Genomic DNA, 20,827 nt, shown 5'->3' with positions numbered 1-20,827 from the left:
TAATATTGGGGTGACCCCGGGAGGCAGTGGCAGACCCAAGAGCAGCCACCTTCCCAGGAAAGGTGGAAGCCCTAGGCTCATCCCCCACTGGCTGGGGAATCACGGGTTGGTCCTGTGTGGTAAGAGCCACGCAGCCAGACCCAGAGGCCAGGCCCACTTCCGCCATAAGAAGCAATACTGTGTGGCCAGGGAGGCGGACTCTGGCAACGGGACTGGGGGAGAGTCCCTGAGCCTTGGCCATCCTGAGCTCTGGGCATGTCTGCGGGGACGGTGGCAGGTTAGTGTCGAGGAAGGACGTCCAGCAAGGTGAGGGCGTCTGGCGTGGACCCACTGCCTCCATCACTTCCGCAGGAACTTCTTGTTGAGGAGGAAGATGAGAAGGTTGACGTTGACCTTGGCCTTGTTGAAGAGCTTCAGGACAGCCACGCCCTCATACTGGAGCTGCAGGAGGTCCTAGGAAGCAGGGCAGGGCAGGGCGGCTGAGGGCTTCTGGCTGCGGCCCAGGCAGCCTTCCCTCACCACAGGTGGCACTGGCTGAATGCCACTGAGACAGGGCCCTGAAAACCCACTTCACAAACAGGGCGGCCAAGGCCAAGAGGGGTGCGGTCACTGGGCAGAGCAGCAACGTGGGCAGAGCGGGGTTGAAATCAGTCTTTTCACTCAAAAGGCAAAACGGCAGAGCAGAAAGATCTGGATTTAAAACCCGTTTCCCTGAACACCGGCTCTGACTTAGGCTGGCTTCCTGACCTTTGAGCCCCAGGGACTGTAAACCAGGGATGACGCTGGCCTCAGAGCAGCGGAGGGGACTAAATGAGGTACATGTGACAGGGCTTCCGACACCACCAGCCACTCCACTGTCCCCGAGGGTAGTGCTGGTGTCTGTGTCAGGGCAGCGGACCTCCCGCTGATGGGGTGGAGAGCCAAGCGGAAGTCATGAGGCCTAGGGAAGTCAGGTGGCCATCCTCTTGAGGCCAGCACCTAAAGCCCACCACTGGGTGTCCTGAGGGTCATGGAGTGTCCCCTCACCTGATAGTGAAGCTGGAATCGTTCCATGTCCACACCCAGGAACTTGGCGTTGACTTCAAACATTCCTGCCTCATCTCCAGGGGTGATGTCAAAGATGACATTTCTGAAGCTGTCGGGAACAGAATTCAAAACAGGGACCCATGGCCTCTTTCCAGAGCTACAACCTGGCTCTTGCTGCTTCTCTTCCTGGGTGACAGTGTGCGACATCCAGAGCCCAGTCTTCCCGTCTGTCTCCCTGGGTGGGTGGAGTGGGGGGAGGGTGGAGCAGGGGCAGGGTGGGCTGGGGGCAGCTCTGTCTTCTCCCAGTTCTGCATCTGCTCACAGGTTATCTGTCCTGCTGATCCTGCCTGGTGTCCTCACTTCCGGAACCATTCCCAGCACCCTGAGTCCATCCAGAACCGTCCTACACCACGTTCACGGTCCTCGACTCTGGGTGCCCTGCCTGCACAGTCACGCCAGCGGTTCCTTCAAGGCAGGGCCCACGCTCCTCCTTCCCTTCTACCCCCTGCTACCCTGTGCCCTGCCCAGAGCCGTCCCCAACAGGGGACAGGAAGGGCTGACATCCTGCCTTCCAAACACACATACTGAGAGGTGGGGAGATCTTCGATTTCCAGCAGGACGCCCTTCTCCAGGAGCTGGGCAGCAGTGTAATGAAGAGATGGCTGCTTCCTCCCCTTCCTGGAGCTCCTGATGAAAAGAAGGGCCCAAAGGACTCATCCAACAAGCTCTCCAGCACCACAGGCCCTTGTTCCCCGGGATGCAGGAAGGAACCGAGGCCCGAGGAAGGTGCCTCACTCAGGGTGGGAGACAAAGGAGGGGGCTGCTGTGCTGAGATTCCCAGCTCCAAACTGGGAGACAGGGCAGAGGGGGGCGTGGGCAGGGTAGCGGTCACAGGTAACTTCCAAGTGCAGGGCGGCAGCACCTACTTGTTGCTGGGGGCCAGGTGGTCCAGGCAGGCCCGGATGTACTGGCTGTAGTAGTCGCCCTGCTCCTCGTAGAAGGCCGTCTTCATGCTCAGGGCCTGGAACGTGGCCTGAAGCTTCACCAGCTCCGCCTTCCGCCGCTGCCGGTGCCTGCGCTGGTTGCGGATGTCCTGGAGTTTGGGACCGAGGGAGGGGGTCAGCTGGCCCTCCCCCCCAGGGCCTGACAGGCTGCGAAACACTCACTGGAGGATGTTAGGAAGAGCAGGAAGAGGCAGAGTTCCACTGTTTTTCCTAGGAGACAATCTCGAGGATGCCATCCCAGGCCCTTAAGGCATTCGCGACTCTGACTGGTTTCCAGGCCCCTCGTTTCTTAGTAAAAGAACTGGAAGAACATCCCCTTCCCTGGCTAAATTTAGGACGTTTTCTTTGAAAAGAACCCTGTCCTTCCTCTGGCAGGTGACAATCTTGGGTAGCATTCACCAGGGACAGGCCTGCCCATGGACCCCTCAGGCCGGTGTGCAGGTACCTGGTACAGGTGTGTGCAAGCATTCGCACGCACATACACAGGTGCCTGCGTGCAGATACCCAGAACTCAGACCCAGGTCATTACCTTTGCCAGCTCATCCACCAGTCCCTGATAGCCATCGCGGGCACTGACCAGCCCCAGGCCCTCTAGTCGACGCAGATTCCGCAGGACACGCCGCTGCTTCTCTGCCAGGGGCAGGAGGGAGTGAGCCGTTAAGGAGCGGTGTCGACGCAGAGGCTCGGGGGTCTGGGCTTCACAGGCCTGGCGTCGGCTCATGAGACGCTTGTGGGCTGCTTCCTAGGGGCAGAGATGCTGGATGGGACGCCATTCTTCCCCCCAACCAGGACAGGCCAGGGACCCCAGCAACCCAGGGAAAGCACCCCCAGAGCCTAGCTTCTGGGGGGAACAGTGGTGGGAAAGGGCCTAGCAGTGGAAAACATCAGAGTGTGACATCCTGACACTTGGTGTGACACACGGACAGGCCTCGTGCACTGCCACAGGATGGAGGGGCCCCCAGGAGAACCAGACAGAGGCTGCAGCATAAAACATCTGGATGGACATGGCTGTGACTTCCCAACCATGGAGCTCTGTGCCGCTCAGGGTGCGGGGGCACCTCCCTCCCTGCTCTACTTGAGGACCTGCCTCTACTGCCATCACCCCTTTCCTCTGGGGAGCCCGGCTTTGTCTTTACTCCAGCTGGCCCCAGCCCCCACCCACTTCCCACCCTCTCCTGCCTGCAGCCGTCATTTGGGGAGCGAAACCCTTCTGCACTCTTCCAAGTACCTCTTGGAATGCCCCCTGCGGCCCCAGCACAGCAGACCCCGCAGGAAAGCTCATTTCAGCGTGGGGAGTGGGAGGGACATGGCCTCCACCACCCGGCAATCCGAGGTACCTGAGGCAAGGCTGCTCCCCAGCCTGCTCAGGGTGGAGGGCAGATGCTTGGCCTCGGAGCCCTGTCACGGGCAGGCCGGGCCCGTTTTAGCCAGCCATGCGAACCAGCAGCGCAGAGGGAGTGAGGTGGGTGAATGAGGCAGAAGCTGTGGGTGGGCTGGCCTGGTCACCTGGCCACTCACCTGCTCTCCGGTAGCTGAGAGGGACAGGATCTCCTTGAGGGAGTCCCCAGGGTGGAACTGTATGATATCGGCCAACATCTGCTTGGTGCTGTGGAGGGAAGGAGTGGTGGAAGGGAGTGGAGAGGCAGGACAGGGCCTGGACCAGAGGGTGGGCGTACCCTGCCCCATATCACAGCTGCCTGGGGCCCTCGGTGGGTAAGGAGAGAGTGAGGGCTGGGTGGGGGCGGGGGGAGAGGGGTGTGGCCAAGGACACCTCTCCCTCAGAGTGTCTTCCTTGGAGTCCTTCGGCTGAGGGACACGTCCTCCTCTGAGGGACACGTCCTCCTCGCAGCCCTGGTGTCCCTTCTGCAGCGCTCTCAGGGTACCTGGAACCTCCTTCTCCTGGTGGTTGTGTTCTGCCCAGCCCACCCTACTGTGCGCTCTGATGAGGACCAAGCACAGGCCTTGCTGGCTCGTTTACTGAGCAAATAAGTGAATGGAAGCAGCTGCCTCGTTGGCCAGGAGACTATCTGGTTGCCTGGCTCCTCCTCTGCCCAGGTGACTGGCCCAGCCCTGCTGGGGTCCTGCCTCACTCTTGCAGCAGTGGGGTGAAGAAGAAAAGCCCCGCGCCCCATCCTTATTATCACAGGAATGGGAATGAGAACGTGAGCTCCCTCACCCACGGCCTGTGGGACTTTGGAGGAGTCTCCTACCGACTGAGTTCCTTGCTTTAGCTATGAAGAGGGAAACCACCACCCATAGCTTGTCCTAAACGCTGGCATTAAAAAGAATTTGGCTGGGCACAGCAGGACCTGCCTGCAAACCCAGCAACTCAGGAGGCTAAGGCAGGCAAATCACAAGTTCAAGGCCAGCCTCAGCAACTTAGTGAGACCCTGACTCGGATGTAGCTACGTGGTAGAGTATCCCTGGATTTAATCCCCAGTACCACCCACAGAAAATTTTCTAGTTACAAAAATTGTATAGATAGCACAATATTCAAACTCTGATTGTTGTCCATATCTTTTTTTTTTTTTTGGGGGGGGGGTTGGAGGCGGGGACTGGAGATTGAACCTAGGGGCATTCTATAGCCCCAACCCTTTCTTTATTTTAAGTCATGGTCTTTTTTTTTTTTGTATCAGAGATTGAACCCAAGGGCGCTTAACCACTGAGCCACATCCCCAGCCCTTTTTATTTTTTACTTTGAGACAGAGTCTCCCTAAGTTGCTTAGAGCCTCACTAAGTTCCAAGGCTGGCTTTGAACTTGTGATCCTCCAGGCCACTATGATTACGGGCATGCTCCACCTTTCCCAACTAAGGCAACGTCTTATTTAAGATTACAGGATTTGCTTAAACCTTTCTTTTTCCCTTTTTGTGTGTGTGGTGCTGGAGATCAAACCCAGGGCCTGTGTGAACTAGCAGGTGCTCTACCAAGGACTGATTTATTACATTTTCTTTTCTTTCTCTCTCTTTTAATTTTCTTTTTGAGACAAGAGCTTGGTAAGTTATTCAGGCTGAACTTGGGCTTATGATCCTCCTGCCTCAACCTCCCGAGCAGCTGGGGTGACAGGCTTGGCTGTCGCCCATTTCTGAACCGTCCTTTTCTTCAGCCATAACCCGAGCACAAAGTTAAGGTGGCAGAGGGCTGAGACGGAAGCAAGGGGAGTTCAAGCTGAGCTTCAGGGAGCACCTCCTAGGCTCAGGGGCCAACAGGAAAGTGGAGCCACAGTATGGGGCGCAAGGCCAGGGAGGGTCTCAGGGGGGCAGGGGCCACCACACCCACCTTAGAAGCAGGCTCTGGGCCTTGGTGTCGTCAGCCTCTGCCTCAAGCCCTTCGAATTTGTTGGCGAGTGTCAGGGACACTTCGAGCTTGCTCAGATCCACGTGCCCATCTGCAGCTATGTTCTCCCCTGGGTGGATTGGGGAACGAGAGGGACAGTGCTCAGATGGGGTCCCAGCACCGGGCTCCCCACACCCTCTCCCAGGAGCCCTTCCCGGGCTGCCCCATAGTTCCACACGATACCCTCGACCTGAGTGCCACGGAAGGACCTTGCGTTGCTGGTGATGCTCCCCACACCTCAGCCCTGGGGGCCAGAGCGGGGGCTGGGCCATCCCCCCCCACAGCCTGGTGCCCCTGCTCTCCCCCAACCCCTTCGTTCCGTCCCCTACCCTTGGAGACATCTTCCTCTCACTCCTCAGCCTGAAATTCCTCCTTATCAGAGAAACCTTCTGGGACCCCAGAAAGGCCCTGTCCCTCCATGTCTCTTGCACATGACTGAACTGGCCATCGACATAATGGGAGTGGGTCCCCCTGGGATCTGTCCACTCTCTCCAGGTCAGTCTGCAGGCCCATGTCCACCTCAGGACAGGGAGGCGAGGGAGGGAGACATCACCAGCTGCTGGCACGTACCCCAGGCTGAGCAGACATGCCCACGTGCCCTCCCACTGCCCCTTCCTGTCCCTCCCTCTTGGCAGGTCCCAGCTGCCGGGGCGGGGGGGCACGCACCGATGAGGTCAGGGATGGTGGGCAGCTCCCCAAGGTCCTCCAGGAGCTGGTGCAGGGGGTCCTGGTGGTCAGGAGCCACCCAGTCCTGGTGCTCCAGCAGCAGCTATGGCAGAGGAAGGACAGAAGCTGCAGGGACCCAGCAAGGCCTTCCTTCTGGGACCAGCCTGCCCACCATGGGCTTCCAACCCCCTCCCCACCTAGCCGGCATCCTTCTGTCCCGGCCCCTCACCCTGTGCGTGTTGACCAGCTCCCCGACCGTGATGTACACCATGGGCTTGGCCACAGCCACCATGTCTGAGTACTCGTCCATCGCAAAGCGCTCCTCTGGCTCTGGCACCTGGCAGGCTCTGCAGATGAACTTCCTGTCCCCAGAGGGAGGGCAAGTGAGATGGGGAGGGCTGGCATCCCCACGGTGTTCTGTCCCCGTCATTCCTTCCCTGACCCTCTCTAGCGACCGCTGGGACCACTTCTGACTCTCCAGTCTCAGCTCCTGCCCTGGCTCTGTCCCAGTGTCCCACTCAAACCAACCTCCTCTAATATAGCCCTCCCCCTCCCCTGGGCAGCCCTCCCACCGCCTGGCCCCCGCCTGGTCACCACGCCTCTCACCCCTGTGCCTCCCTCCCTCCCTCATGCTCTCCACAGGGGAGAAGTGGGCCACGGGCCGTGGGAATGGAGAGAAAGGACAGAGGGCAACGGGATGCCAGGGCCAGACCTGAACTTGAGGTGTGTCTCCTCCAGGTAGTCATTCAGCACCTGCAGGTGCCGGCTCTCCCCAGAGAAGGCCTTGCCAGCCGCCGCGTGCTGCAGGAGCTGGGCTATGGCCCCCAGCGCATGGCGTTGGGGGGCGGCCAGGGCACCGCCCGCTGCCAGGGCCACGATGTCAAAAGCATCAGGAGCCACCACAGCGGGGTTCAGGAAGCGGTAGTACAGCAGGTTCCCCACCACCTAAGGGCAGAGGCACTTTCCCAGAAACGCCCAGAGGCCACCCTCACAGCTACCCCTCTATATTCCCAGCTCTCGTAGCTAGAAGGGACCACTTGGGCCAACCCCTTACTTGGCAGAGAAGAAACCAGACCCAGAGCAGGTGGGCAATTTGCTCAAGGTCATGCATCAAACTTGAGCAGGAGGCGTGTCTAGAACCCATGTCTCCTAAGAAGCTACCCAGGCCCTGGTTCCTTTCTGGGTTCCTTTCTGTTGCAGGAAGCCCTGCTGACGGGCGAGGCTCGGTTCACAGGGGGGAGCATATTTCCTCCTTAGATTTTACAGCACAGGGTTCTCTGTCCCTTTGCCTGTCTGGGGAGTACGGCGCCAGCAGGGCTCAGGAGGGGGAGGGGGAGACGACACTTGCCTTATAGACCTCAGTCTCTGTGGCATCGGGGAACTTCTCTGCCAGGGTTGTCTTCAGAACTTTGGCCACATACCGCATCCCATAGCTGGGGAAAAGCAGTAGGTCTGCTGGTTCTGCCATCCCTAGCCAGAGCGTGGCCTGGCTGGCTGGCTGCTTCTGCCTTCCCAGCCTCACCAAAGCTGAGCCCGATCCCTGTCCCTCCACTTCCACAGGCAGGCCCCTGCGGCCATCCTCCAACACCTCTGAGCCTTGTCAGAGACAGGGCCTGGTCATCTACTAAAGCTCTCCCGCTGCCTCCAACACGGCTGGAGAGTCTCTCCTTTGAGACTCCCGGCTCCTCTGCAGAATACCTAGGTCACCTATCCCTGGCCTTCCCCAGGGAGGCTTTAACCTACCCCTTGGGGTATCCGGCATTCATAGACACAACACTGGCCCAAGACAACCCAGGAGGCTCTATTTTTTTAAATATTTTTTTTTAGTTGTTGATGGACCTTTATTTTATTCATTTATTTATACGCGGTGCTGAGAATCGAACCCAGTGCCTCACGCATGCTAGGCGAGTGCTCTACCACTGAGCCACGACCCAGCCCCAGAGGCAGCCAATCTTGTCAGGGATCTTAGGAGCTGTGAGAGGCCTGTCTGGGCCGAGGCAGGGCCTGCCGGGGCCGGGGCAGGGCCTGCCGGGGCCGGGGCAGGGCCTGCCCAAGGAGGTCAATGAACGGGAGTGGACACTCCGGTCCGACTGCTCACCAGCCGGAGACTTCAGGCCCTTTCCTTTCCCTCTGAGGATGTGTTCTCTGGTCTGGAAAGTGGCAATGACCACTCTTGTCCTTTTCTAGCTTATTTTAATTTTTTAATTTTTTGGTACTGGGGATTGAACCCAGGGGCAACAACCCCACCCATTCTTTAGAGACAGGGTCTTGTTGAGTTGCTTAGGGCCTTGCTCAGTTGCTGAGGCTGGCTCTGAACTCAAGATCCTCCTGCCTCAGCCCCCCAAGCAGCTAGGATTACAAATGTGCAACACCATACTCAGCTCTAGTCAGATGACTTTCAAAAGCTTTTATTGACTAAGTTTTAAGAAGGGAAAAACTATAAGGTGCTTTACTGTTTCGAAGTATTTCTTCTGTTTGACTTTGTGGATCAAAGAGTTCCATTTGATCCCCATTTGCTCAGGCAGTAATGTCCCCATCATCATCTCAGGTTCCCTGCTCTGGCTCCCGTGACCTCCAATGCGACAGACCCGCCGCTGAATTCCACCCTGGCAGTGGCTCCCGGCCGGCTCGGGCACCTCCAGCCTCACTCCCCTCTCTGGCTTCCGCCCTCCCCTGATGGCTGCCCTGGGCATCCAGTGCCGAGCCTGCGGCACAGCAGTCCTACTTACGGAATTTGGTCCACAGAAGAAACGATGGCCACGAGGAACTTGTCAGTCACGGCAAGGAGGTTGCGCAGGGAGATGTCCAGCCTTCTCTGGACCTCGGGGTGGCTCAAGGCCTGCTCGGGGGTGACGTCATAGGGGAGCCGGCTGTGGGCAGAGAGACCAGGTGAAGCCAGAGCCCCTCCTGCTGCCTCTCTCCCCCAACACCAGGGTTTCACACTGACTTGCTAAGGACTCAGGGAGGTTTACAGAACTGTGTGGCAGGGGAGGAAGAGTTAGCGTACCCACGAGAGGCTGGAGAGTGTGGGAAGGAAGGGAGAACCTAGAATTTGTCAAGACTCCTAAGGGAACCAGAGGAAATAAGGGGACTGCCCATCGAGGTGTGTCTGTGTGTGTATGGAACTTGGGATTAAAGTCAGGGGCACTTTACCACTGAGCTACATCCCCAGCCCTTTTTATTTTTTATTTTGAGACAGGGTCTTGCTAAGTTGCTAAGGCTAGCCTTGAACTTGTGATCCTCCTGCCTCAGCCTCCCAAGTTGCTGGGATGACAGGTGTGCGCCATTGCCCCATCAAATAGTCTTTGGCACTTGGGACAACAGGGAAAGTTGGGGACTTGTATTTCCCTCACTTATAGCCTCCTATGCCATCCAGAGCAGCCACTGGGATTGCCAGATCTCCTCACTGGATCCATTTCCCTAGCACCTGTGAAATTGAGCAATGCCCCCAACCTACAAGGATAACCTATTACTTCCATGTTCTCATTTGCTAATTTATCTGTAAATCTGAATATTCATATGATCCCCTATCAATAAGAAGTCTACATCCTAACTCCCACAGCTATGAGGCACACTAGCATAGTCATGTGTGCCCACTTTATGTTGAGCCCACCCACCGGTGTCAATCACCAGAGCGGGTCTGAAAGGCTACCTTATTTACTCCTATAGGGGTGGTGTCATATTTGCATGAATCAGCATGCTCATCCCTATGTCACCTTCAAACACACCCAGGCTTCCCCAGTGAGGTCCAGCTGAAGCTGATCAGAGAGAGCTCTCCTCTGCCCATCTGCTCACCTGCGCTGCCCCGTCTGGGCCTCAGTCTGGTTGATCCAGCTCTTGTAGATGTGGACGGGGTCCGTGTGGATGCTAAGCCCTTTGTCCTCCAGCACATCCTGGATAACCTTGCCCAGGATCTCCCGCAGGGCGCTCTGTCCCCGCTCATTACGGTAGAATCTCACCACCAGCCTCACCACTGTTGGGTTGCCTGTCACTATGTCCTGGGGCCGTTCCACCTTTGACCTGTGGCTCAAAAGATCAGTGCAGCTGGTCTCCGCTCTGTGTAGGACAGATAGTTGCTTTTCCTTTTTGGGATTTTGGTTCTTGGAAGCCTGCTCTGGTGTCCCTTTTTTTTTGGTGCTGGGGATTGAACCCAGGGGTGTTTTACCACCAAGCTACATCCTTTTTATTTTTTATTTCCAGATAGGGTCTCGCTAAGTTGCTCAAACTTGCAATCCTCCTGCCTCGGCCTCTTGAGTCACTGGGATTACAGGCATGCACCACCATGCCCAGATAGTGTCTTTATTTTAAGAAATGACCTGCTATCTCGGTTTCATCCTTTTTGTTAATATGTCAGCCCATGTCGGCCCACTGTGCTACCCGGAAATGCCCTACAGTCCTTCCACGGAGGCAGAGAAGACTGGGCTTCTGCTGCCAGTCTACCCTGCACCTCAACAAGCCATCATCTTGTGTGGTTTTTCGGTACCACGATTGAACCCAGGGACTCTCAAGCCACATCCCCAGCCCTGTTTTATATTTTACTTAGAGACAGGGTCTCCTTGAGTTGCTTAGGGCTTCACTAAATTACTGAGGCTGGCTTTGAACTCATGATCCTCCGACCTCAGCCTCCCAAGATACTGAGATTACAGGTGTGCGCCACTGTGCCCAGTGGAGCCGTCCCTTGTGAGGGAGTCCCAGGGGCATCAGCTCTGAGCCCACCCTTTCTCCTCCTCTGCATCTGGAGTACCCACTTGATTTCCTCCTGCAGCGCAGTCTTGAACAGCTGGAGCAGCAGGTAGGCCTCCCGGCGGTTGGAGGCGTAATTGTACAAGCTGAAAATCACTGCCTCCATGAACTTGGTGGTCCTATTCTGTGGCATCTGAAAGATCAGCTTGGCCAGGTAGATGGGTTGAGTCTGCAAACAGTTGGGGAGACAGGAAGGGCTGATATGGAACCCAGATTGGAGAAAGTAGTCTCACCGTCTTAGGAAGCAGACAGTCTCTCCCCCAGGGATGGGGCATTAGGATTATGGGAAAGGATACCTTGCAAGGGGGAAAAGACACAGAAAAGGTCTTGGGCCCTGAGGGGGTGGTAGAGACTTCTCCTTCCAAAGTCCTCTGCTCACCTGGAGCAGGTAGAAGAGGTGCTGGTAAGCTTCTAGTTTCTGCCGTTTCTCTTTGCTCAGCGACTTTAATCCCTTCTGCTTGTCCAGAACCATCATATCTGACAGCTGCTCCTTATTCTTCTTGGTCAGCTTCTTGCAGTGGGAGACCACTTCCTGCAGGCACAGGAGAGCAGGCAATGCGACCAGCCCAGGCCAGCACCGCACACGGAACATATGGTCTAGAATCAGCGCCTGGACGGGCCAGGGCTCTCTGCTGTTCAGGGAACAGGCGTGAGCCAGGAAAGAGCAGCGGTTCTGGGGAGCGGTTCTGAGGGAGGGCCCCTCCTACTGCCCAGACTCCATCTGGCACCTCTGCTTTCACAGGAGTGAGTCCCCAAAGAGGACCCGGCTGCCAGGCTGGAGGGATTGTGTCTACTTGTGTTTTGCTTTCTTTCTCTCTTTTTTTTTTTTCCCCCCTTCAAGACTGGGGATTGAACCCAGGGACACTTTACCACTGAGCTACATTCCCAGCCCTTATTTATGTATATTTATTTATTAATTTTTTTTTTAGTTGTAGATGGACACAATACCTTAAGTCAATTAATTAATTAAAATTTTTTTTAGTTGTCAATGGTCATTTTAAAAATGTATTTATATGCAGTGCTGAGAATCAAACCCAGGGCCTCCCACATGCTAGGCAAGGGCTCCACCACTGAGCCCCAGCCCAGTCCTATTTATTTTTAATTATTACTATTATTATTGTTAATTTGGTACTGGGGATTGAAGCCAGGGCTGTTAACCACTGAGTCACATCCCCAGCCCTTTATATTTTTTTATCTTTTATTTTAAAACAGGGTCTCACTAAATTGCTTGGGGCCTTGCTAAGTTGCTGAGGCTGGCTTTGAACTTGTGATACTCCTGCCTCAGCTTCCTGAGCCACTGGGATCACAGGTGTGCACCACTGCACCTGGCCTCCTTTTTTGTTTTTTATTTTGAGGCAGGGTGTCTCCAAAGTTGTCCAGGGCTGGCCTCAAACTTGCAATCCTCCTGCCTCAGTTTTCCTAGGGGTTGGGATTACAAGTGTGTGCCACTGTGCCCAGTTTGCTATTATTTCGTATTAGACTGTTATGCAAATTTGAGGGCAATATCACAGTGTCACTACCATCTTCTCACTGCATGTTTGTACGTCCGTTAACAGTTTAAGAAGTTTCCATATTTACCTTCACATGTGGCCTGAGGGTGGGGCGGTAAACACTCTTATTATTTCAGTTTCCTAAATAGGAAACAGGCTTAGAGGTGAAATGACCACCCACAGCTCTTCACTAGCAGGCGGCAGAGCCGGACATTCCAATTCCACCTCCCCTGTTCTTGCCCACATCCCCAGCCAATGGCTCACTGCAAGGCCAGAGGACCACTGGAACAGGACTCAGGCTTTAGTGAAAAAAATCCACACATTTTGAAAAGATTTCATCAGCAACCAGAGACTGGCCAAGGTGCCCTCCCCAGAGGCAGCTGGATTTGGCGGTGGGGGTTTGTGTGGGGCTGAGGGCCCCTCACCTGTAGGGTGATCCGGTTCTTCACCAGCAGGCCGATCTTGATGTCCATGAGGTTAAGGTCCTGCTCCAGCTGCTGATTGGAGCGGATCTTTCTGACCACCTCTTCCTGCAGCTTCAGCAGCTCGGCCTCGGCTGAGAAGTCCTGCTGGCTTTGGTTGAGGAGGTGGGCAAACCTGCGCACCACACTGAGCGGGGGGTGGGCTGAGTGCACTGCCGGAGGGCAGAGGTGTGGGGTCAGAGGCCTCCCCCAGCCTCTCTCCACTCCAGTCAGCTCGCCCTCAGGCCCCTCTGTTGACCTCTGTTCGAGGCCACAGGCCCTGAACTTCAGATCTGCTCTAACTGGCTCTGTCTCCCGGCCAGGCCTGTCCCTGGGCTCCTTGTCTTACAGTTGGGGTGGACAGGGAGCTGTTCTTCTGCCCTGATGTGCTCCTTGCCCTCTGTAGGTGACCTGCCACACCACAGCCAGAGCCCAACTCCCTCCGGGTTTCCTTGGAGGCCTCCTCCCATCCATCCCCCTCTTACTGGGTTGAGCTGCTTCTCCTCGCACTGACCAGCCTCCTCTTGGCCCCGCTGCCTGGCACAGAGCTCTTGTGGGGAGGGTCTGTGTATGCAGGGGAGCCCAAGAGATGGGGCGGTTGACGTGTTCCATAATACGGGGAGGTCAGAGAAAGACAGAGAAAAGGTGGGAGGAGAGGAGGAGCAACAGAAGAGGAAGAAGAGGAAGCAGCAGCTCTGAGCTGCCAAGCCACCAATGCAGACAACGTCCACTATAGGATGGACGTCATGATAAGGGCTTTGGTTTTTTTCTTTTTTTGGGGGGGAGGGGTTCTGGGGATTGAACCCAGGGGTGCTTAACCATGGAGCCAGACCTTAACATCCCCAGCCCTTTATATTTTATTAGAGGCAGGGTCTCACTGAGTTGTTTAGGGCCTCACTAAATTGCTGAGGCTGGCTTTGAACTCATGATTCTCCTGCCTCAGCTTCCCAAGTTGCTGGGATTACAGGGGTGCGCCACACTGTTCTAAGTGTTTTAAAATCACTCCACGAGGTCCAGACACCATAACCATCCATCTTACTGATGACCCTACGAGATGGGTGTCACCATCTCTACCGTGTAAAGGAGGAAACTGAGGCAATAAAGAGGTTAGGTAACTTGTCTGAGCCACACAACTAGCAAGTGGCAGAGCTCTGGGAAGAGTCTGGAGGCTGAAGAAGTTGGGAAACAAGACCGGGAAGAACAAATTTTTCTAGAAAAATCAAGAACTGAAAAGATAAAGGACGGTCTTGTGTTAGTGCAACAGCCAGGCTGGGAGAGGTGGGCAGGGAAGGAAGCTGGCTGCCCTGGAGATGCCCGAGGCCCCTGAAGGGCAAGAAGGGGGAAAGAGGACTGAGGAGTGAGGGAGGGGACTCTAGATGGCACGTTCAACGTGAAGCCCAAGAGTGCATAGCCTCCAGCCAGAGAGGCAGGGGGCCGCAGGACCGGGGCCAGAGGTAAACACGGAGATGACACTAGTCAATTCCACAGAAAAGAAAGGCACCTCAAGGCTAGGCTTCTGGATTTGAGGGACGGGGCCAAGAGCAGCAGAGAAGGGTGTTCTTGGGAAATAAAGGGCAGGAAGATGGCGCCCCCTCCAGTGCTTTCCAAGTTCCCCTGTGTGGTACAAAGACTGCCCGCCTTGCTAAGGCCTCAGGTGTGGGGGCCACAAAGTGAGGTGGCAGAGTCACGGGCCAGGGAAGCGACAGAGTTGGAGAAGGTGGGAGCCCCAGGGAGAGGAGGGGAATCTTGTCGTTTTGGTCTGCTGTGGTAGATACGCCGGAAGCAGAGAGGACCTGGCGAGAGGCCCTTTGCCTGCAACGGGCTGTTACTGTGTTACCACCCCCGCTCCACACTCCTGCACGGGCAACTTGTGAATGCCTGTCCCCTAACTGCTGTGCACCCCAAGAAGGACCACCTAGACCTGCCTGGCTCTGGGGTCTTATGTCCCCATCAAGAGGGGCAGGGTAGGCCGGGCAGCTCACCTAACATCCTGTAGTCATCCCGGGCTTTCCTGGCTCGGAAAAATGCCTGGATCTTCACAACGGAGTCCACCTGCCGGGAACACAGACGGCAACAAGGTGGCTGGCTGTCCTTGCTCTGGTCTCATGGGCAAAGGTTGGACTAGGGGCCAGGGGACCAGGGTGACACTCACATTCTTCTGGAAGTAGCGCAGGCGCCTCAGGTATTGCCTCCGAGCTGCACACATCCGGGCCCAGGCCTGGATCTGGGAGGAGATGCTGCCTCAGAGCCCAAGGCTAGAGACCCAGCCACAGACCCAGGCCAACCCAGCCAACTCCAGGTCACAGGGTTGCGAGAGGACTACAGAATTGTTCTCAGAGCGTCCCTCAAAATTCAGAAACCCACCAAGCCACGATACCTACCTTGACTATGGCATCCAGGTTTGCTTTAAAATACTGCAACTGTTCCAGGTAAATTTTGCGCTGTCTATAACCCCGCCAGTGAGCCTGCAGAGCAGGAGAGAAAAAGGAGGTAACCACAGCAGGTGTCCTCTGGCTCAAGAGACCTGCAGGAATGGCCTGTCCTAGGGTTTGCAGAGAGGGTGGGGAGAAAGGGAGGAAGGGATCTGGTCCTGTTCTCAAAGAACTTCCCACTTCATGGGGAAGACTGAATGGTTACATGTAGCCAACCATGTCTCCTGCACACTCCCTGGCCCCAGAGGACACAGACACAGACACACAGACACCACCCCTCCACACTAACACCCCCTCATGGAAACTCAACTGCAAGAAACAGGCCTAAGAGATGATCTATTAATAGAGCAAACACCTACTCACCAACTTCACCAAAGCATCCACCATATCCCCCCAAAATACACTCAAGACACCCAAATGCAGACCACCCACACCCTATCACACACTCCCTCCCTCACACGCACAGAAAGTGGGTAGAGAACATTCTGGAGCAACATGCAGCTGCGGATGGGAAGTGCGTACAGGCACAGAGCCGTGTGTCCATCTCCGCCAGCGGCCACCTGGGCAGCAGGTTCCTATTGTTCTGATAAGTCACACTTTTCTCTATAATGACACCATCCAGCAGTGGACCCCAGCTCTCAGCAAATCTTCCTGCCAAGGTTCCTGAATAGCTGTCAGTCTGTTGGCCTCTCCGGGGCTGGTCTGCTGCAAAGGGTCTACCTGACCAACCCCTCCCCAAGCCACACCCCATTTCCTCTCTCAAATGTAAACCTCACAGCCCTCCTGTTTCAGTCTTTCCCAGGAACCTCTTCCTTTCACCCCAGGCTCGGGTGAGATCAACCTTTCTGAAGTACCACTTGGATAGCACTTGGACACAAGTTCCCGACCCTCTGGCCCACCCCCACCTGACTTTCCACTGGTCTTCGACCATCTTAAGGATGCTGGCCACAGCGGACATTTCACGCCTTATGAGGTTGTGGCCTTGAATCGCTATTTGTGCCCACCCCCAGCCCCAGCTCTACCTCTACACACTGAAATTCTTCCTGTCTTTTAGGCCAGTGCCAAGCATTTCCCAGTGTGCAAGCCTAGGTGGTCCTCTACCACTGACACTGCTGTGGCTTCACCCAGTTGTCCCCCCATCCTGCCTAAAGCCACTTCTCCTGGATAGGTTTCTTCCTCAGGCTACTCAGTCCCTGTTAAGCTAGGATGAAAGAGAGGCAGCCTGGCCCCCCACCAGCGGTCCATGTTGGAGGCCAGAGGCCAACAAACCCCTGCCTGCCCTCTGTACTCCCCGGCCCGCCCTCTGTACTCCCCCGCCCACTTCAGCCCCTGCTGATGTACCCAGTGGAAGGCACTGTAGGGAAAGGCAGAGGGCTCTTCTCTCTTTGCTTTTCTTTTTTTCTTTTTTGGTACTAAAGATTAAATTCAGGGGCACTTAAACTCCGAGTTACATCCCCAGCCCCTTTTATTTTTTATTTTAAACAGGGTCTTGCTAAGTTGCTGAGGCTGGCCTTGAACTTGTGATCCTCCTGCCTCAGTCTCCTGCATCGTTGGGATTATAGGTGTGCACCACTGCACCCAGCCTTTTTCTTTTTTAATTTGGAGACAGGGTCTCACAAAATTGCTAAGACTGGCCTCGAACTTGCAATCTTCCTGCTTCAGCCTTCCAAGTTGCTGGGATTTCAGGAGTGTGCCACCATACTTGCCACCAGAGGGTTTCTCTCTCTGCTCAGTCCCTACCCAGCCCCGACAAAGCGCTTCCTTCATAATCTGCCTCCCGGGCTGGGGCATGGCTCAGTAGCAGAGAATCTGTCTCAGATAAGCCAGGCCCCAAGTTGGATTCCCAGCACCACAAAATGACCAAAAATGACCAAAAGACACATGCTTCCTAATCTGGACTAGTCAGAATTCAGAACCCTGGTTGGGTTCCAGCTGGATCAGAGGTTTCAGGGAAGACTGAAATCTCAGCATGCCCAGTCAGTCTCATCTTTGAGGCTGGAGGGCAAGTGGCCTGAGGGTCTCAGCTACCTCTCTATCCAGGACCCCACAGTTCTAGAATGAGAGACAAATGCCCCTGCACACAAACACGCACACCATCCCCGTCTCCTCTCCCACTGTCGTGTGGCTCTTCATCTCCAGGTGTGAAATCCTAGCCTCGGCTCAGGAGGGGAGTCCCCATGATTCAGAGCACTACCTGAAACTCCAGAAGCTCTGTACTGAGCTGAGGGACCAATGCCCTAATCGCAACATCTCATAACAGCAACCACTAATGGAGCCACTAAGCCTTCCACGTGATTTCCTACTTACTCCCCACCATCAACAGAGGAGGCGAGTACCGTCATTATCAACGAGAAAACTGACTGCTGGAAGGGTGCAGGTAAGGGGCACAGACGGCGTCTTTGACCTGGAAGGGGTAGGTCAAGGAGGCAAACTCTGGCCTCTGACTTCAAAGCCCGAGCTCTCAGTTCCTGCCCTGTAGGCCCCAGGTCATAATCGAGGGTCATCTGCCAGTCTCAGGCTCACATCTGTCTCCCTTGGTATTTCTGCTGGTGTCTTTGTATCCTGACTGTCACAACATCTAACGTCGCCTGCAGTTCCTGCAAGGGGAGAGATGTGACCACTCACTGGGTCTCAAGCCCATCTCCCCTGCTTGCCGTGTGGCGTGCTTTGCAGATGCGGGGCCTTCAGAGGCACTAAATAGATCAAGCTAACATCCCCACGCGGTCCTCCAGATATCCCTGCCTGGAAGGTCTCCCTTATTCCCGGCTTGCACAGTGCCCCTGGCTATCCTCCCAACTGGCCAGGTGTGTGAGGGCCAGCCTCAGAGGCCACACTGGACCACCCAGAGGGTGGACGAACCCGAAGGGCTGGCTGGATGCAGAGGAAAGGCGGAAGGCTCCCCTGTCCCCAGGCACAGTCCAGCCCTCTCACCTCCTCACACCCCCTTTTCTTGTGAGGACATCCCCCTGGTGTCTGACTAAATCTTACCTCACTCTTCCTTTGGGGAGGCTAAAAAGCACCCCTTCCGTTCTCTGGACAGTGACGAAGAGGCCACTAACCAGGTCACCTCATGTTCCTGCCTGCTTGCAGGCACTGCTCATAAACACTGAACGTCACTCACTGACCTCTGTAACAACCCTACCATCATCTCTTATTTTTCTGGGAGTAAACAGGCAGAGAGAGTGACTTTGAAGGTCACACAGTTAACAGGGGCAGGGCCAGCTTCCAACTTCAGTTGTCCCTTCCAGGCTCCGTGCTCTACCGCCACCGTCTACAGGCCCAGGACCTCCCAATCCCCGTGGTCAGGAGGAAGGGGAGTGATCACCCTACAGCTCAGGTCAGCCCGGGCCCAGGACACTTAGAAAGCCGAGATACACCTGGATCTTGATGACGGCTGGGACCCAGGTCCTCAGAAAGTGTGCACGCTCAGCAAACTTCTGGCGGACCAGGAAGCCACGGAGGCGGGCCTGCAGCTGGACGATGAAGCCGACGTTGGCCTTCCAGAGCTGCTGGCGGTCATGGGCAGCAGTGACTTTGGTGATGGCCAACTGTGGAGGCAGGAGAGAAAGCCTAAGTCCTCTGACAGGTAGGGGCCTCTCCTTTAGGGTAACCCCTCGCCCGGGAAGGGTCCCTGCCCACCTGGATCTCCTCACGACTCAGGTGGGAGGTGTGGAGGTGGCCGTTGAGGGGTTTCTCCCAGGTCCCCTGGAAGGTCTTCAGGTGGAAGTAGTAGGCGGTGCCATCCCGCATGTCATGTTGAACCCAGAAAGCCGTGTCCCCTGAGCGGGAGCCAAGGAAGCAGACAAGGTTTGATTAGGCACGAGTTGGCCGGGGTAGGCAGAGAAGCCGAGGGCCAGCGGGGCCATTATTACCTGCACGCCTCTTCTTGGCCACGGCACCCTCCAGGGCCCGCTGGTAGCCATCGGCACAGTCGGGAACCACTCCTCGGAGGGCCACGGCAGGGTTCCGCAACACCCGCTCTGTCTGGGCCGCCTTGCCCTCCTTGATGGCCTGGTTGATGGCAGCCACACCGAGGGCCACTGACAGGCACAGGAGAGAGCAGTCAGTCCTGCCCTCCAAGTCCCTCCCACAGGCCCTGTCCCACCCCGTGGGGCAGGACTCAAAAAAGAAGGACAGGGCTGGGGCTGGGGCTCAGTGGTGGAGCGCTCGCCTGGCAGGTGTGAGGCCCTGGGTTCCATCCTCAGCACCACATAAATATAAAATAAAAAAAAAATAGAAGGCCATGAGGTCACCCTATCTGATGGAGATGGGGATATCCCAGGATGGACAGATAGTCATGAGGAGCAACAGCAGGTGCTGTGCTTGAAGGAGGAGCTGGCCGTGCGGGAGGCTCCCGAGGAAGCAGGTGGGCCAGGCAGGCAGGCGCTCAGGGGAAGCAAAATTGGCTCATTCCAAGGTCAAAGGCAGGATATGGGCAAGGAATTCTGGGAGAGTTTCTTAGAAGAAGAGAGTACAGGAGTGGGAAGGGCTAATGCGCACCTGCCCTCCAGTCCCCACAGACCCTGAAAACTGGCCCCCTGAGTACCCCAGCACACCAGGGTCAATCCTGCCCGTTCCCCTCCAACTCCGGCCAACCTTTCTTCTCCTCCCCAGGATCAACATTCTCTAGCCAAGCCAGAGCTCATTGTTGGAAGCGAACTCAACTGATCAGCAGAAATGGGGTGGATTTTGGGCCACCCCATGATCTTATAGGCTCATGTTGCAGGGAAAGCGCCCACAGGAGGGCAAAGCAGGAAGCAGTGGTGGGCTAGGCTATCCATTCCTAAGAATTTCCTGCCCTGCTGCTTGCCAGGAAATCCACCCTGTGGTGCAGGCAGCAAGCCTCCTGTTCTGCCTCCTCTCAGAAGCTGGAGGGAGAGGCGGGGTGGGGTGTGGGGGTGCTGGGTGGCTGCTTATCTGGGATGCTGCTAAGTCCCTGTGTCCTCCCCTGCCCTCCCAGTGCCCCTGCTCAGCTGGTTTACTTCTGTGAGCTGTGCTTGTGTCCTGGTTGGCTCTGACCACTCCCTGGCGGATCTCCTCCAGCCACAGCACAGCTCCAGGATCACCTGTCACCTGGAAAATTGAGAGAGACAGAAAAAAGATAAGACCCTAAGCTGACCTCTCCAGGTTCCCGGGCTAAGGAGCCAGGGAGAACCGAATTGCAGGCAGACACCAGGAGCCCAGGAATGGCAAACTTCATTCCCTTCTTTCCTGTGCAGGCATGGCCTTGTGGCTCCCTGGGACTGCCACCAGGCACCCAGGCACAGAAGGCTTTTTTTCTTTTTTGTGTGTCTGATACTAGGGACTGAATCTGGGGGTGCTTAACCACTGAGCAACACCCCCAGCCCTTTTTGTTTTTTATTTTGAGGCAGGGTCTTGCTAGGTTGCTTTCAGCCTTGCTAAACTGCTGAGGCTGGCTTTGAACTCACGATCCTCCTGCCTAATCTAATCCTAGTGGCTTAGCTTCCTGAGCCACTAGGATTACAGGCGTGTGCCATTGCACTCAACTTCAGAAGGCTCTTTTTCTATCCAGGCTGTCCCAAGCACTGATTCCACTTGTCCATGGGTCTCTACCTGCCTATCTTCTCATACCCTCAATATATTTTTTTATTTTTCCCTCAGGACTAGGAACTGAACTCCACCACTGAGTTGCATTCCCAAGGTCTTGCTA

The 20,827-nt window shown here is 55.9% G+C and overlaps 1 protein-coding gene across 1 annotated transcript in view; it reads right to left on the bottom strand.

Annotated features, from left to right (window-relative positions):
- Positions 1-339: 339 nt before the first annotated feature.
- Positions 340-20,827, bottom strand: part of Iqgap3 (IQ motif containing GTPase activating protein 3) — a 38,949-nt gene continuing 18,461 nt past the window's right edge. Inside the window, exons 16-38 of the mRNA XM_026404980.2 lie at positions 20,139-20,229; positions 19,029-19,196; positions 18,796-18,935; positions 18,534-18,704; positions 15,106-15,189; positions 14,877-14,948; positions 14,707-14,776; positions 12,689-12,897; positions 11,153-11,305; positions 10,779-10,942; positions 9,826-10,050; positions 8,760-8,900; positions 7,379-7,463; positions 6,743-6,975; positions 6,260-6,392; positions 6,031-6,133; positions 5,308-5,434; positions 3,549-3,636; positions 2,560-2,772; positions 1,953-2,119; positions 1,612-1,713; positions 1,027-1,135; positions 340-453 (exon numbers count right to left, since the gene is read on the bottom strand). Of these exons, the coding sequence (XP_026260765.2) occupies positions 340-453; positions 1,027-1,135; positions 1,612-1,713; positions 1,953-2,119; positions 2,560-2,772; positions 3,549-3,636; positions 5,308-5,434; positions 6,031-6,133; positions 6,260-6,392; positions 6,743-6,975; positions 7,379-7,463; positions 8,760-8,900; positions 9,826-10,050; positions 10,779-10,942; positions 11,153-11,305; positions 12,689-12,897; positions 14,707-14,776; positions 14,877-14,948; positions 15,106-15,189; positions 18,534-18,704; positions 18,796-18,935; positions 19,029-19,196; positions 20,139-20,229 (3,162 nt within the window). The remainder of the gene's footprint in view (positions 454-1,026; positions 1,136-1,611; positions 1,714-1,952; positions 2,120-2,559; positions 2,773-3,548; positions 3,637-5,307; positions 5,435-6,030; positions 6,134-6,259; positions 6,393-6,742; positions 6,976-7,378; positions 7,464-8,759; positions 8,901-9,825; positions 10,051-10,778; positions 10,943-11,152; positions 11,306-12,688; positions 12,898-14,706; positions 14,777-14,876; positions 14,949-15,105; positions 15,190-18,533; positions 18,705-18,795; positions 18,936-19,028; positions 19,197-20,138; positions 20,230-20,827) is intronic.

This window comes from Urocitellus parryii, chromosome 11, assembly GCF_045843805.1.
Source record: "Urocitellus parryii isolate mUroPar1 chromosome 11, mUroPar1.hap1, whole genome shotgun sequence".
In the NCBI taxonomy this organism is placed as follows: domain Eukaryota; kingdom Metazoa; phylum Chordata; class Mammalia; order Rodentia; family Sciuridae; genus Urocitellus; species Urocitellus parryii.
This window is presented reverse-complemented; position numbering and strand designations above follow the sequence as displayed.